Source organism: Paramormyrops kingsleyae, chromosome 3, assembly GCF_048594095.1.
Source record: "Paramormyrops kingsleyae isolate MSU_618 chromosome 3, PKINGS_0.4, whole genome shotgun sequence".
Lineage (NCBI taxonomy): Eukaryota > Metazoa > Chordata > Actinopteri > Osteoglossiformes > Mormyridae > Paramormyrops > Paramormyrops kingsleyae.
This window is the reverse complement of record NC_132799.1, coordinates 30534764-30553549: the sequence shown is the minus strand read 5'-3', so window position 1 is coordinate 30553549 and position 18786 is coordinate 30534764. Positions and strand designations below refer to the sequence as shown.

Genomic DNA, 18786 nt, shown 5'->3' with positions numbered 1-18786 from the left:
TCCACATACAGCAGCCTACATAGCTCCCAGCGTCTCTGCTAATCACCCTACTCCACTTCCACCCCAGATGCAGGCGGTGGGTCTCTATGACAAGCCTGAGGCGGCTGTAGGAGAAAGACGAGGCTCTTTCTGCGTAAAAGGCAGGGAAACATGGAGGCAGGCAGCTTAATAGCCACACCTGATGCCCCACCGTCCTCAGAGGCGAAAGCAAGCCCCTTCTGTTGAGCTCGACACTGCCTGTGCCAGACTGTGAACTGTCATGATAACAAACAGGACCTATTATTTACCTTTCACCTGAAATGCCAGGCTTGTTATTTATCTAAGTGTGATTGTGGCAGGTACTTCTTCAAAGCGGAATGTACCACGGGGCCTGTACCTGTTATGTGCAAGTGCAGCTGAGTGCACACACATACACACGCATACACACACAGACACACACATACACACACAGACACACGCATACACACACACACATACACACACATACTCACACAGACACACACATACACACACAGACACACACAGACACACACATACACACGCATACACACACACATACACACGCAGACACACGCATACACACGCATACACACGCAGACACACACAGACACACACAGACACACACACACACGCATACACACACACATACACACACAGACACACGCAGACACACACATACACACACAGACACACGCAGACACACGCAGACACACACATACACACGCAGACACACGCAGACACACGCAGACACACACATACACACGCAGACACACACATACACACACAGACACACACATACACACACAGACACACACATACACACACAGACACACGCAGACACACACATACACACACAGACACACACATACACACACAGACAAACGCAGACACACACATACACACGCATACACACACAGACACACACATACACACACAGACACACGCAGACACACACATACACACACATACACACGCAGACACACACATACACACACAGACACACGCATACACACACAGACACACACATACACACACAGACACACACATACACACACAGACACACGCATACACACACAGACACACGCATACACACGCAGACACACACAGACACACACAGACACACGCATACACACACACATACACACACAGACACACGCATACACACACACATACACACGCATACACACGCATACACACACACATACACACGCATACACACACAGCCACACACACACACACAGACACACACATACACACACACAGACACACGCATACACACGCAGACACACGCAGACACACACATACACACACAGACACACGCATACACACACAGACACACGCATACACACGCAGACACACACAGACACACACAGACACACGCATACACACACACATACACACACAGACACACGCAGACACACACATACACACACAGACACACGCAGACACACGCAGACACACACATACACACGCAGACACACGCAGACACACGCAGACACACACATACACACGCAGACACACACATACACACACAGACACACACATACACACACAGACACACACATACACACACAGACACACGCAGACACACACATACACACACAGACACACACATACACACACAGACAAACGCAGACACACACATACACACGCATACACACACAGACACACACATACACACACAGACACACGCAGACACACACATACACACACATACACACGCAGACACACACATACACACACAGACACACGCATACACACACAGACACACACATACACACACAGACACACACATACACACACAGACACACGCATACACACACAGACACACGCATACACACGCAGACACACACAGACACACACAGACACACGCATACACACACACATACACACACAGACACACGCATACACACACACATACACACGCATACACACGCATACACACACACATACACACGCATACACACACAGCCACACACACACACACAGACACACACATACACACACACAGACACACGCATACACACGCAGACACACGCAGACACACACATACACACACAGACACACGCATACACACACAGACACACGCATACACACGCAGACACACACAGACACACACAGACACACGCATACACACACACATACACACACAGACACACGCATACACACACACATACACACGCATACACACGCATACACACACACATACACACACAGACACACGCATACACACACATACACACACAGACACACACATACACACACAGACACACGCAGACACACGCAGACACACACAGCCACACACACACACACAGACACACACATACACACACACATACACACACAGACACACGCATACACACGCAGACACACGCAGACACACACATACACACGCAGACACACGCAGACACACACAGACACACGCAGACACACGCAGACACACACTTCATGTATTCATTCATTTACATATTTATGCGACTTTTCATTCATTTCTAAGGGAAAAACCCTAATCCCAACAATGACAACCCCAACCCAGCCCTAACCTTAACCATAAGTAACCAAACAAAATAAAAGACTTTTGGCATTTTTACTTATTTGATTGCACTCACAGATTTTTATGAACTGAGTTGAGGCCTGGAGGTCCCTCACTCACCGACAAACAACCAGCTCACTGACTCATTGAGAGACACACAGACACCTGACCGGGGCGTACTCACCTATTCCAGGTGGCGTTGGCCCCCGCCCTTCTTTGCTGGGCCCCCCGCTCCTCCAACGCGACCTTCTCGCTCTTGCCCAGCTCACTGAGGCTGGGGGAACTCATCAACTTCAACCTATGGAGAGTCCTCATGGTGACAAGAAGAGGACGGAGAAGAAGGAGAGGAAGAGAGGGACACTGTTCTCACTGGCGAGCCTCGAGGTGGGCCGGCGCCGCCAGGGCGCTAACAGAGAAACCAGAAGCGCGAGAGAGAGAAACCCCCCACCCTCCCACACGCACACACCCCTCCGCCCCCACCCCTGAAGGCGCAGTCGCCTTCTCACGCTGCTGTTTTCAGTACTGTGCTCTGATTGGCAGCCACGAGGCCGTGTGACCCAGTGAGGGATTGTTCTTGAGAAACCAACTCATTTCCTATTCTTGCTACATCCCTTCCTTCTCCAGAAGCAAAGTGCAGCAACCTGCTCACGCCTGAGAACACACACACACACACACACGCACACACACACACACACACACACACACACGCGCGCTGCTATTTCCACTGCACCAAAAGGCAATAACAGCCCCCCAGGAGCCTGGCCACTCGAATTCCTCAGGGGGGCGCCGCTAGAAGGGGTTAGTCCTTGACATTTACTTGGCGGGCGGGGGTGGGGGGGGGCAACTCATCAGAGCAGCTCTTTAAAAACAGTGAGGGAGGGGCAAGGCTACGGGGGTCCTGCTTCCTGCTTCTCCCCAGTTACCACGGCACCTGCGATGTTCAGCAAGGACCTTCCACCAGCGGGGCACAAAAAAGGGGGAGGCTATCACCAGGAATGGGAGGGGGGCACGTGCTACAAGGGGGCCAAACTGTCCTGAGCAAGGAGCTGAACGAAGGCCTCCTCACACCCCCACCAGAACACACCCCCCACCCAACAACACGCAAGCAGCACTTAAAAACCCTAGAGGAGACAAAGTCACAGCTTACACGGGGCGTAGCGCAGCGGGGCCACAAAGGGCCGCTTCGCCCCTGGCAAGCCTTATTCTGATTGGCCGGGCAGACGGAGACATTCCTGGCAATGTCTCCCCCCGTGTCATGCCTCTCTGCCCAGCAGCAGAACAAAGGAGGGCTTCAACAGGAGCCTGCATCTTAACGGGGAGAAGCAGATGCTAATCTCAGCACGAAACACCGGGAATGTCCCACGAGGGAAAGGCTCTGGCGGTCAGGTCGTCGCCCGGAAGGCCGGGCCGGGGGCACGTCTGACTCAGCACTAGTTCTCACCGTTTCACGAGTCGCCGTTCGTATTCTGCTTGCTCGACTGTGCCACACCAGCACTGGGGCGATGTGCACAATGGCCGGATTCACCAACTACAAAAACGTTGTGTAAAATGTTTCAGCCAGAGAGAACCAGAAAGAGTCCAGAACCTGTACAAAATATATGACTAACACGTCTGGTACCAGTGCTGAACCAGTGCGATATGTTTACATCACCGGCTATCAAACTACTGGGGTTGACCCTTCCTGTCCTGGGGGCACACGACCAGTCCCACCTCAATAACCGTCAGCAGGTGCATCATAGCAATGCTGGAACTGACAGCTCCCCCTGGCCTAGAACAATGACCTTGCCTCCCCAGTAGAGGGAGCCCACAAGCAGACGTGGTCTAGGACAGATATGTAGGTCAGAACTACATTTGGTCCCCCGCCCAGGTACAGTACAGTAGAGTGTGGAAGAATAAGCATTTAGCCTTTAAGACCAGCAGGGATTTCCTCAAACAGACAGCATCACGCCCCTGTATGGCAGAAATACCACCTAATAAAAAGTACACACAGTCACAGAACGAGAAACCCGGTGAGGACCTCTGCCGCTCCCTGTCGATCTTCCTCACCATCACTCAGTTCATTCCATAAAATGTAGAAGCAGAAATCGCAGGAGCATCATTTTTTTACAATAAGAAAAGCTGCAACAGGAACAAACAAGTGCCGATGCACCAAAACACTCCCTGCTTCCTCAGAGGGTTTCTCTCCCACCTGTACAGTGAGATACCTCAGCTGTGCACCCTGCTGTCTCTAAAGGATCCAGTGCCATATATCTGTGGCATCTTTAAGGGTTGGCACAGCGGGGCACGGCTCTGACGAGTGAGCACCAGCATCAGCACCACGGCCTTTCTGCTGACAGGCCTGGTGTGCGTGTGGGAGTCACTGCGGAGGAGGCTGTTCCTCTCCTGGACAATTCTATAATTCCACCCACCGCTGCTCTGTTTACCTGTGTGCCAGCATAAGGGGGCCGCATTAGGAGAGCTGGCGCGGGGGAGGATTTGCACATGATGTCCAGCAGGGGGCACTATGCACTCCCTGCTGCCTTTGTATTACCACCTTAAAGCATCTCACTCAAAAATAAAACAAAGGTCAGTGTGTAGGATGGCAAGGGCAGAACAAAAATAAAAATCGTCCAGTGGTAGTGCGTTTCCCTTTTCCACATGCCAGTCCCACAACAAAAGCGTCCAATTAGACACACCATTGTCTGGTGGTGGGACGGGGGCCGTGGCAGATGCTCAGCAATGATGCCGTCACGCTCCTCAGCGCCAAGCACATGATTCAGGCATCCCTGCCAACTGTGGGCTGTAACCAAAACCAAGGAATAAAAACTTCAGCTGGTCAGAAATTAACAGAAGTTTCTGGTCAAATGTCCCCACCACAGCAAACGGCATCAAATTCTGAGGAATTCCACCCTGGTCCTCAGAGTTCAGAGGCTGGCTCCTTTTTTCCTTATTGAACAAGTGAGGGAATATTTCCTTTTCTTATAAGGGAAACCTTCGCAGCTGACATTCACACAAGGTGCCTTTATGGCAGAGCTGCTTCCACACGACCCGCCACCAGGGATGCATCTACTCTTCCACGCATTCTCTGGAAAAATGAGACAGGCCGAGCCACTACAGCGGCAGCAGGGGAAGCCACACGGGTACGTGTCCTCTGGCTGGGGGGGAAAGAGCCAGTGGCCCAATGGATAACCCACCTAACTACAGATCAGAAGAATCTAGGTTCGACTCCTGGCTTCCTCAAGCGTGTCCCCTTGGGGATCGAGTGGCACAGCAGGCTATGTCTCTGCACCTGCAACCAGAAGATTGCAGGTTTGACCCCCGACCTTGACAGAACAGTCACATGTTCATGGGCCCCTATGCAAGGCTCTTACCCCCCAGGGGTGCTACATGTCAGCTGACCCCTTGCTGTGATCCCCAAGCTATGGAGAGCAAACTGACGTTGGTGAAGAGAAGAACTCCAATTTATTTGTACAAATGAAGCATGTTCGTTCATTCTTTAAAAAAAAAAACTGATTTAGAGAAAAGCAGAACAGATCCTATCGCTGGATTTAATGATGCCCTCTTGACGTCCCCAGAGTCACTGTAAAAACCCCACCCAAGCCATAAAGCCCTGACATAGCATGTGCTCTGCAGACTGGAAGTCTCAGGTGGAGCAGAACCACATGGTAGCATGGCTGCTAGCGGCCAGGATCAACTGAGCATGTGACAACCGCCCCCCCATCCAGCATGACCCCCCCCCATCCTTTCTGGTCCAATGAAGGACCAACCCCTAAAAGTGGTGATGAATGATGGAACCAAACAAGTTTGAAAACAGGAAATGACTCAAAAGAATACTTCTCTCCATTATTAAGCCCAGAGCCAAAGTGGCTGCAGTTTGGAGGAAGAGTCTTCATTGCTACGCTTCCTGGAAGATTCAAGCATTTGTCATTAGGAGAGCTGAGCAGCCCATGGCACCCTGGGAACACAAAGAGCCCCACCCTCTATCACCACTAGAGATCGACGTCTTCTGTCAAGATCAGCGCTAAGGTTACAGACCACGCATTCGTGGGGCTACATTACAGAATGGAGATGCAGAACAGGTTAGAAAATTAACTGTAATTCCCTCATAGTGAATCTCGAATAATGCAGCTTGTGATATAGCTGGTGTTTGCAATCAGGGCTGGGGAAGGAAAAGGCCCAGACCCTGTGGGGGGGCTTGAGTGTACAAGCATGGCTAATAGCAGTTTTGGTTTGGAGAAGGTGGGGAGCCCATTTTTCAGGGACCCAGCCAAGATTCTGGGTAGCCCCCGTGTAACGGTAACATCCATGACTCTAAAGCAGCCAGTGATTTGGTGCATCAATAATTAATATTTTGAATTTATTAAATAATAAAGATGACGCATGTGACTGCGCATGTGACTGCGTACAAAAACAGAAAAGCATTGTGGGCAGGATTGACTGAGCACAGTATAGAAATTACATCACAAAATGCACGCAATGGAAAAATACGTTCGCAACTACAGTCAATTCTAATGGCAATCTTCGTTAATTTCAACACAGAACAAATTAGCAGTGAATGAGGGACAGAGCCTGTCTCACTCACTCAATAAGATGGCTGCTGGAGATGTGGATGAAAATGAGGCATGGAAGATGAACAAAACTAAGTAGATCTCTCACCTCCTAAGTGGATGATCATTCCCTTCCATGTCAGGGCCTGGGGCCTGCGCTGAGGGGGCGGCAAAGCTGACTGTAATTGATCTAGGGACGGATAGGGGCTTTTTTGTCCAAAGAAATCCATCCAGCATCTTTTACAAACAACAAGAAAACACCAAGCAGATTTCAGAACATTTCTGGGTCCATCATGCGCACAAAGTCAACAAAGCAAAGGGAGAGGCTGGAAGATGAGGCAGGATTTCAATCTTCTGTGTCGAATGCCTTGGAACAAACTGTCATGCAGACCCATGCATGTCCTTCAGGTGCTTACCCGACACCTGCACCCAAAGTGTAATGAGTATACAGTGTTCACCATGTATACATCACCACATTTCTTTCTGACATGTGTCAGACTAAATACACTGTTCAAAGCCCTCGTCCCTGGGAAACATACCTATAAGCAATTTGCCTCATCTGGTTTCTCAACCATTATGCTAACTGCTGTCCTCTTAAACGTTGCCATTTCTGCTCATTTTAAGCACCACTTCCTGTGACCTGTTCGGGTTTCCTGTTTCACAGCTGTGTCTTGAGGACAATCTGCATATAACCCACTTAAAATCCCCTTCTGGTTTAACCCCAACAAAGAGACTTTCTGCAGCCATATGGGTTTGTATCTCTGGCCATGCAACACTTTCCGTGGTAATATGTAATCAAGGTTGTTTTCTTGAGGAGAGCACCTGTTTATTAAACCATGATGTAAATGTAAATCAGCTGTTAATTGTTTCATTAAATTAAATGTCACAAGATTATTAGTATTATTAACTACAGGTTTGATATAGGAGTCACTTTCAATGAAGGAATAAACTGGTGTCATAAATTTACACCATCCTTTAGTGAAAATATTAGTTTAAGGTACATTAATAAGACTCCCCAGTTCCGGATCTGGAAGGTCAGTATGTTAGTCTAGCTCAGGGATTGGGAACTTGATCCATGGAGAGCCGGTGCAGGTTTTTGGGATGACCTATCAATCAGCCAAAAATAAAGCAGCGGTTCTCGGCTCCAGTCCTGGGGACCCACTGTTATTGGCTGATTGGGAGGCCATCCTAAAAACCCGAACCGGCTCTCCATGGATCAGGTTCCCCACCCCTGGTCTAACTCCTGATTTTTCTTTGTCGTGGCTTTGTGATACCCAAGTATGTTGAGGACTATCCAATACTACTTTCACATGTACATAACTGATCAGATGTATGTAACTGGTTAATCTCCAAGTCACTACGTTAAAAAGGGGCTGTTTAACAGAAGACTGGAAGCGGCCATAACATACTTCACGTTTTACACGAGGATGGCTAAGAAATCACCATTCTGTTATACAAGAGCTACTACTGGTCTCAAGTGTCTACTGCATTGTCGGCTATTGAGACTGGGCTGCCGAATTCATTCATACAAGAACATAGTGAAAAAACTATTTCCTGGCTTGTTTAAAAAATGAAAACAACAACTCTAAAATTGCTGCTTTCATCCTGTCAGGAGACACCCAATCAGGCTCCTCGCTCTGATATTTTTGGAAGAAAAAAAAAGCTCGAACGTCTGTCGATTCAGTGCATCTGCCAATAAAACGCTAATTAAATTATTCAAGCACAGCGAGACGTTTCATCCCACCCCACGATGCACACGGCACTACACACGCGTCTGTGTGTGCCTGTGTGCTTGTGCAGTAGGCTTCTGACCACGAGGGATTCCCTTCTCCCTTGTATTGATGCACCTCTCATGAGGGGGGCAGACACGCTGTACTTCAGATCTGGGCCAGTGACCCTCCAGCAACGTTCCCACCATTAATCACAGTACAGTAAGAGATGTTATGACAGAACGCTGAAAAAAAACGTCATGCAACAGATGAAGCCTGTGCCTTTGTACTGCAATGATTTTCAGCATTTCAGTTTGCCCTTACTCTAACTAGCTATCTATTACATAACAACAGAAAAGTCTTAAATAATATCAAGTGAATTCTGTGGCGATTAAACTGTGCAGTGCAGCAGGACCCACTAGCAGAAATTACACACATAAATAGCAAGATGTGATACACAGAAAATTAAATTCCAGTGATACATTATGTCGCATATGCTTTGAAAAGCAATCATTTTATGCAGCTTGATACATTTAAACTTTTTGTAAAATTAAATGGTTTAAACGATTTAAACTTGTCTAGTGACAGTACAGCAAGTATGGTCCAGCATGTCAATACTGACAGTATGTATATAAAACATTGCATCAGTCTAACATCTCTGAAACTATGTATCAATATTAATTTATAGTGTCCAGTTGTTGCCGTAAAGGGGAGGGGGGGGGGAGGTTAGGATGATTCCAAAAATCTGTAACATAATTGGATTGGTCTGGGCACCAGAAAATTTTCCTTAAGGACCTTAGAACAGAAACCAACTTCCAAGCGGGAAAGATCGGCGTTACACCCACTAATGTAACAAATGATAACACGCAACAAATTTGTGGGTTTTCTAGCTTTTAACGGAAGTGTTGATAATGCCATATCCCGTACATGGCTTAGCTGTTATTAAAAATAGTTTAGATGGACGGATAGATGAATGTTACATTAGCGCACTGTAATCAATGGCGCCATCTGTCGTCAAGTCTGAGTAGCATCCTAACATTCCAGGGCAAACTATATTATCACAGACAAGAACAATGCCAGTGCCAGGGAGCGGAGACTCTCAATGGTCCCCGAAGAGACGGCGGTCCTGAACGTCATAAAATCCCGTATTACTCGGTCCACCGTAGGGCACTTCCTCGTAATAAAATAAGAGGATTATGGCGAACTGTGCCCCACGCATATACGGTATTATAACGCCTGTAATCGATGTCCATCTCCCGCTGACGTATTTGTACAGTCAGTATGTATAACTGCGCGTTAATACGTAATGATGAAAACATCTTCAAATACTGAAACATGATGTCTAACTGAATTTTTGCATTATGAAGGCCTATTAATGAATGCACACACATGGTCAATGATGAAGGCAAATTGCACAAACGCATTAATGTGTTCATTAACCATACTGCATTAATCTCCTTCTTGCTTTGCACGTCTCAGAAAAACAAAACATCAAACAATGGACAATCAACCGTATTTCATGACCTTCGCTTAATGATTCAAACGTACACCAATACACACCAGTATAAGTGATAACGCTGTGACAGCTACATTAGCAGAGGAGGGAAAAAAATGGAAAGCAGTGTCCAGCTAAGTGCGTTGAAATCGGAGTCCGACCAAAGAACAGGTTGAGAAGTTTCCAGCTCCCTCGCGGGGAGGGGGTGTAGGAGACACAGACAGTGAGGCAGGGCGCACCCCGCGGACCGCCTGTCTGCCTCGCCGGTCTGGGAATTGTCTTTGCGAAGGGACCGACTTGCATTTTAAATAACTACCACGGGAGCAGAGCTTCGCCCAATGCACACGGCCAGCCCTTGCAGAACTAACATCTCACCCTTCTCACCAATTGTTATGTTCATATACCGCTCAAACGTTATTTCTTATCGAGATACACAAAGGAAACTGGTGATGAGATTAAAGCATGCCGACGTCCCATCCCATACAAAACACACATACATGCTGGACCGTGCTGTGAACGCAGAACATGAGGGTACAGTGATTATACAATACACAGGAATAAGGTATACAGAAACTGATATATTAAGGTGATCTATTCGTGCTGATAAAGATAATGGACAAACACGTCCAGCTACCCACCGTTCTGTTCTGCTTTTTCTCCGGCTGTCTGATGCAAGATATTGAGCTTGGTGTCAACACCCGTCATTAGATGAACCAGGGCTCGCGAAATATACAAACTATAATTAAAAAATAACGCAAACACTATTCTGAAGCACTTCTTAAATGCAGAGTCGTCCACGGGACTTATTTCCATCCGTTACTGTGTTTCCCCGGGATTCGCTCATACAGACGTGGAGGTGGCGGCGGCGCCGGTGAATGTCGCTCCCTGGTCGCGTTTCCCTTCGTCGTTCTCGCGAAGCGGCAGCCCAGACGCCCGATGCCCCTGCTGTGTCGGGGGGCAGTGCCTCTGTGCGCGCAGTGCAGTCCGCGAAAAGTGCGAGAGGGAGCAGCCTGAGTGGGCAGAGCCAACGGCGGGCCGGTGGCTGGAGGAGGCGTCCGGCTGCTGGGGATGCAGCTCCGCTTCTGCTCGTCCAGCATCGCAAGACGCCTACTGTATATAAGCGGGGCGGCCAGCACGCGGGCACCTTAGAACGCAGTAACATTACTGTGCAAACTGGGTCATATTTACTTGTTATTATTGTCATATTATATTGTTAACCTTCGCACGTACAGCGCAACAGTGTTTCCCAGGTTTTGGCATATTCTTTATAGTTTTTCATGATGGAAATGTAGGTCGGGGGGGGGGGTGTTGGTTTTCGTCTGGTTCAGTGTCAGATAAGCCATACGGGAAGGTGAAAACTCGTGCAAAAGCACTTCCAGTAAACGTTTAAAAGCCACTGCGTCGACTTTAAAGGTAATGTCGTTTGAGCAACCGTATTAGCTATCCCTACAGGTTGCAAACACGCGCTGCAATATCTATTTCCAACCCAGAACTCTCTGTGCCAAGCTGAAACCCACAGCTTTCCACGCCACTACAGAAACCAGACAAGCGGTCATGGGCGTAACTGAAGCTGCCCCATAATTGATCTTGTCTTCCGAAGACGGGGTCGAAGCAAAAAGTAATGGCAAGAATGACACTCCTCTGCACATGGGCTGGAAAAGAAAAAAATTATATGTGTGTGTGTAATGCATACCTTTATATAAACTCATATATATATATACATGTAATATATACATACACACACATACATCTGACTGTATGCCTGGTGGGCTTAGCGTTTGGAACTAATTATGGGTTTAATGGGGAGATGATTGACGTAGATTAAATAGAACCAAAGTCCCCTTTATAGGTCATGTTCCCATGGTGGGAGACAAACGCGTTTAAATGACATATGCTCCACAGGAAGACGTTAAAACGGCTATAAAGTCGCAAACGAGAGAAATCTGAACGGAACTAAAGCAACAGCGGTTTGCAATGCTCTGAGTGAAAACGTATGATCACTTAACAGTGCGTCCATAATTAATTTTACTACATGAAGAGCAGTAGCCAAACAGGCCTGGCATCCATGCTTCCAGTTATATCTGTTTACACCTTAATTATATGTTTGTCTATGGTAATGTTATTTTCTGTTGTGCGTTAATCGTTGGCTGCTGTTCTTATGTCTTGTGCTTTATATTTGTCTTGCATTTTCCTGGCACCGAGATCCACGCCAGGATATATGCAAGAACTTCATTGTAGTATGTATAATAAATGTGTCGAACCTTGAACCTTGTTCCAGCAGTGGCCGTATTGTAAAACAGGAACCGTTTAATGACAAGCCAATAAAATGCTCATAAACGATCAGAAAGGCAAACTGTTGACCCTTGAGTTGCAATGCAGGAAATCAAAAATCTGAGATACAGCCGGCCAAAGGGTTCCTCACTGATTTATGGCCAAAAGGTTCAGGTGAGGGAGGCCAGGAGGTGGATGAATCATGGAATGTTCACTTTGCCGTATGTGTTAGCAAAACATATCCAGTTCTAATGCTTTTAGATCACAGGACTCACCTTCATCTTTTATTCATTAATCCACATCCTAATACCTCTATGTGCCGCAGGTTTCCTTCTGACACTAAGTAAGTCTTTTAATTATTTTATTCCTCAATTAATTTACTTAGGTAATTCAAATCCAGCAGCAGGAATCTTCATTACATTGAAACCGGATCACAATGACCCTTCGCTTGTGATGCCTCTGGATGGATATTATTTTTAAAAATTTTCAGCAAGATAAACGTTACGTTAAGGTAAATTACAACAGACAAAGACTCTACCTGTTCTCCGCATCAAAGCGAAATGTACTTTCACAAGTGGCGCTCTTAAGAAATGCTCTGCAGTCTTGACCTCTCCATCTGTGTTCATAGGCTTCTGCCAGAGTAACATTCAGCATTCTCTGTTCCCTTCTTGGTATGTGTGGTCTGTTCAGATAAAGACTGCAATCATTAACAGCGAAGTATGCCTTTAAAAATGGCTCATTTCGCTTTTACTCGTGAGATCTCCCACTCTTCTACAGACTGTATGCTGGCAGCTCTCTCTTTTTTTAAATACCTTTTGTGTTTAAAAAGTCGTACATGAATTAAAGTGGAAGTTTAAGGGAGCGCTAGCAGCACGCTAAAACAGAACTTGCTAATATAAACAAAAGATGGTTCCTCTTCTGTTGTTCAGATTTTTGGAATTATATGAAGGTTGCAATTGCCTTGGTTTCCAAAGCTTTCTGCTGGAATTATCTCAAGCCTGGTCAATACCTCCGACAGCGCATGGTGGCCATTAATGGAACCAGGTTTTAGTCTCAGAATCCCAGTGGGAGGTTGAGTAAAAGTGTCCCGCTGACCTATGCCGTGTTTGCTTTAGCAGGGAGGAGAAACAGTGGAGTCACGACTCTTGAAAATTGAGGTCGACTTAATTGCACACCGTGTCAAGCACACATACGTGTCTCGGTCGTCACATACAAAGACAGTGTCACATGGGCACTGATGTAGACAGACTGCTTATTATGTGGGTACAGAACAGAGGTAGAGATTTCAGGTGCAGAGAGTACAAATCCAGACCAAGATTTTGTTTCAACCAACCAGCTGAGTATAAAGAGTCACAGTCACAGAGTACTCAACTGGTTGGTTGAAACAAAATCTTGGTCTGGATTTGTACTCTCTGGACCTGAAATCTCCACCTCTGGTACAGAATAAAAAGAACCACTGGCATCTTAAACTGTCTCAATGTTGAGGGGTACTGTCAGATCCAGTTCGAGAGGCAGAACTATTTATACTATATTTGCACCATTCACTAACCTTTGGGGCAGGGAAAATTCCTGCTCCCCATGCTTGTAGCAGGAAAATCACTGGTTCCCTTCTGCCGTTCTGTTTAGATACAACCGCAGGGTGGCCAGATTCGCCGCAGACATCCAGCTGATCATAAGCGGCAGCCTGGAATCCCACTGTCTTTAGAAAGGCAAACCTGAGCACCTAAGCACACCAGCTTGTGGAAAACACTCACTCAGCCACACACTCACGTGCTGCCAAGCTACCAGACTCCGTAACAACCATAACTCACAGCTCCCGCTCTGGGAAGCCTTTGTTTAGCCTTGGCAGGAGATACAAACAGGAGACAGCAGAGCTGGGTCACACCATCTTAATGGTAGGCACTTCAAGGCCAACCATCTCCAGTTTAAGGTTTTCACACGAGGGACTGCCAGCAGGCAAAGATATAGGAGTAAGAACACTGACACTTACCGGGTGAGCAGGTGTAGGAATTTGGGTTTTCATCGCGCGGATCCTGTGAGAAATCTCCAGCTTCCTGTCGGCTGTAGGAGCAAAATCCTCACTCATCAGAAACAACAGCTGGCATTTAGTAACTTGCGAGTCTCTGGATTAACTCCTGTTTTTTGATGGGGGTCAAACTGGTATCCAGACAGGAAAGCACAGTATATAATGGGGAAGAGGAAACGCAGACAAATACAGTAGGAGAGAGGCGGGGTTTACCAGTAGCCACTCCCCTTTGTCCCCGACGGAGAGGTACAGTTTAGGGATTAGCTCCCACGCTGCTGCCTTATGCTTGATCCACTACTCTCTGACTTCCTATTTTCAATGGCTTCCCAAAAACAACAGTATTCTCTCTGCTCCCTAAGGGCTGGTTTATACTCGAAGCTGACAATGCGTCCATGTACGCATCAGGGCCCCCACGCTTTTTCCACCTAGACTCCACACGTCGTCTGTGCACCTACGCCAGGAATTAACACTACGCATTATATAATGCATATAATGCAACATTCAACATGAGCTAGTAAAGTGATACGTGGCAGAGCGAAGTACCAATATAATGTGGAGCAGTGGGTGGAATATAGAGAACGCGGCAGCAGTATTATAAAATTAGCAACTCGCTGTGGAAGCAGTGAGTGTACAACATTTCATGCCACAACCTCATACAAAAACGTAAGACCGGAAACAAACTGCGATGGTTTTCTCACACTGCCCCCTAGTGGAAATAACTTTTAGTCCTCCAGAATGACGTAAAATACGTGTGCAAGTATGAGCAGTGGCACCGTCTGCTTAGCGAAAGGACACATAAACAGACAGTGTAACCTAGCTTCAAGAGGTCACTCTGTGTGCATAGCAAGTACACCTACTTGATGGCTTCCTTGATCTGATTTGAGTGAAAACAAATACAGTAAGAATGACAGTGAGAAACGCCCGCAGCTGTCATTCCTATCCACGCTCCTCTGCAACTGTGTACAAGAGAAACACGTGCTGAACAGCAGCTGCTGATATGAATCTGGTATGTTTCATTTATTAAGCATTCGGTAGAAGCCCATTCGCATGGTGCACAGTGTGTTTGATATCAGCCAATTGAGGTGAAGAGGACCTTAAACGTCGCCAATCAAAGCACAGCTGCCTGTCACGGAGGATCCCCCTGACCAATCTCTGCTGTGCCGGCAATGTGAGCTCTGTGATTGGCGAAAGAAGACGAGTCACTACTCTGGCCACTATATTCCTTTATAGATATATGGTCTAGGGAAAAAATTGAACGCAATTAGTAAAGTATACAAGTGTGTTTGGCTTCAAAGAGACTCCAGTGAGCAAAATGAGTTCTTACTCCATGGTTACACATTGTTAAACATACATATACACCCCCCCTCCTGGAAATGGGCTAGGGGCCCCTGTAACAAAGTCAGCAGTGCTCAAGAGGAAGGCCAAGCTAAGCTCCGCCCTACCCACAAGCCCCTTCAATGGGCGCCATTGTGTGGCCTCAGGGTTGCCATCGATCCAGCTGACACTGTATGCAGGGGCAGACCAGGCCAATCTCTCTCTCTCTCCCTCTCTCTCTCTCTCTCTCTCCCTCTCTCTCTCTCTCTCTCTATCTCTCTTTCTCTCTCTCACAGACACACATGCACATCACCTCCTGGTTTGGTGCTGAAGTGCCCTGTAGAAGACTAGGGGGCCGGGGGGGGGGGGGGATTATCTTCAGAGCTGCAGAATTACTGCTTCAAAAAGGTCTCAGGAGGGAAAGGGGGGCTAGCTCCAGGGGGGATGAGAGTTCTGATGGAGTCAGCTGACCCAGAGCTCACCATAGCAGTGTGTCTCTTCCTTGGACCGGGGGGGTCGGGGGGAGGCTGCTGTCGTCAGCCCCCTGAGCGCCCTCCAGCTGGCTCTGCGATAGCCGCATCAGCTCCACCGCCCCGCAATGTCCAGCCGGGCAGGTCGCTGCAGGGGGAGGGATGCGAAGTATCAGTATAGGTGCTATGCAGGCAGCAGGGAGAGAGACATGATTTCATTAGACTGGATACATAGTGAAAAAAAGCAAAACTGTGGATCAAACAAAGCAGGCTGTACACGTTAGAGCACATGGTGCTCGTTTAAGTTAACAGCTCTGACCGCACCGTGGTCACTTTCCTCACACTATGGGGATACAGGGATCCAGATTGCGCCCATTTAGTCGCATCTTGTGGCCATTTTTAGAGAGAACGCAACTAGATTTTATAACTAGGTGCACCAGATTGACTTGCCTTATTTTTTTAAGACCATCATCATATGTCACGTGAAACACCAGGAGGGATCGAGGATTGGCGTGTAGGGTTGGGTATTGAGAACCAGGTCCAAATTAGAAACTGTTCTAAATTCTTAAGAACTGGGGAAGACCTCTGAATTACCTTTCCACTTATCAATTCCTACATGTGTATTTTTAATGAACTATGTAAGGGTTGATGCACGACAACTTGAAATTACATTATATGGACAAAAGTATTGGGACTCCTAGTCATTTCTTACAGGAACTTTTATGACGTCCCATTCTAAACCCATAGGCGTCAATATGGAGTTGGTCCCCCCTTTACATCTATAACAGCTGCCACAAGGCCTTCCATAAGATTTTGGAGGGTGTCTGTGGCATTTTTGCCCATTCATCCAGAAGAGCAGGAGTTCACCCAGTCAGTAGTTCGGAAATTGCTTGCTGCTAAACCGAAAGGCCTGTCTTACATGTACAAAAGTGTAAGTCATACGTGTAATAACCGTGGTTTAAGTGGGTATAATATGGCTTTTAAACACACTGCTGTGGAGGGAAAGTATATGTATATAAATTCAGCCATTGTTTCATTCATTCAGCTTTTTCTCCTGGAGTTAAGCTGTGTCATGGATAAAGCCCGACTTATTTACCATTTAGCAATTAATAAAACTGAACCTTCGTACCATTCAGTTCAGGCAGGTTAAACAGATATGTAAAGTATTACTGACATCAGTGGCAGTGACATCCAAGATTCAGGGTGGTTGTTAAGATTATTTCATCTTGAAACATCCTGTTTGTTTTAACTAAATATGGAAATAACATAACTGCTGCAAGTAACCTTTGTTGTAAAAGTTGAGATTGAACTCTTTAATGAGAATAAATGCAGTGTTTTGTTATTGAGACATTTTGACAATTTTCGTACCGTATTATAATCGAAACCAAGAATCAATAAAAGCTGGACTAGATGAGCGGAACCGGAATCAGATATGGAATCAATGAAATCTGAATGATACCCAACTCCGTTGGTGTGTGTGTGTGTGTGCGCGTGTGTGTGAGAAAGACAGTGAGCAATTAGAGTGCCGTGGCTAACACGAGACTGTCATCCTAATGCGGGTTGGGGACAATTCTGTGTAGGATGTCATCACCTGCTTCATAAGACCTCTCGCTCTCGCTTTGCCCTTTGGTGACAATGAAACTTCAGTGTTTATGCTTTTAAAAAGCACCATTCACCTTAATGATTTTTTCTTAAAACACTACTTCACTATATGACTTTTTCTTTTAAAATAAAACATCACACTGTAAATTGTATATTTATTAGCAAAGCATTTATCGCTAATGCAGTTAAGATGGAAAGAATATGAATGTGTGGCACGTCGATGTACGTGGTGCTCCTAAAATTGTCAGTAAGGAGCACCAGTGTTACTAGTGGAAAATTAGGTACATTCCACGATCCAAGAGCCAAAATGCAGCCAAAATAACTGATACTTCAGGCAATTATTAGACCTGCCTTTCAACCTAGGAAGGTTGCTGAAAACTACAGGCTCTTCACAGCAGTTCACAGGCTCTTACTGACACAGGCTTATCTTGAATGAGTTCACTGGTTGCCGAGTTTCAGTCTGTTGCAGCATCAATCCCGCCATCATCTCTCTGTTTACAAAACAGAAAAGCAGCCTGCAGAGCTACAGGAATCTGCCGGATCCCCCCAAGAAATCAGGACTTAGATTTGGGGGCAGCCCTGCCTGTTTGCAGGGTAAATTAATAACTCCAATAACCTCAACCACTGATGGGTCAAGGACCCCTCAGACAAGATTCCGTTCCTTTTCTTGCTCAGCCTAAACATGGCCTCTTGGGTTCCGCTGAAGGTCACCGTAGCGGTTTCCAGGCAGCTGGCCACACCTGACCATGTGGTTAAATTTTTACTTGATGAATCCACAAGTGGCAGCAGAAATGACTCAACTACACTGCAAAAAAAAAAGCCAATTCACATATATTCAGC

General features: G+C 46.8%; 1 protein-coding gene across 13 annotated transcripts in view; it reads right to left on the bottom strand.

The window, feature by feature from the left end:
- LOC111843154 (proline-rich protein 5) overlaps window positions 1-16446 on the bottom strand; it is a 30161-nt gene extending 13715 nt beyond the window's left edge. The window contains exons 1-5 of one of the 13 annotated variants that reach the window (XM_023810475.2): window positions 16357-16446; window positions 14525-14595; window positions 14084-14233; window positions 7169-7296; window positions 2718-2843 (exon numbers count right to left, since the gene is read on the bottom strand). In XM_023810475.2, the coding sequence (XP_023666243.2) occupies window positions 2718-2843; window positions 7169-7296; window positions 14084-14233; window positions 14525-14557 (437 nt within the window). In that variant the 5' untranslated portion in view covers window positions 14558-14595; window positions 16357-16446. The other 12 variants (XM_023810474.2, XM_023810476.2, XM_023810478.2 and 9 more) reach the window with 12 other exon arrangements.
- Window positions 16447-18786: the final 2340 nt, after the last annotated feature.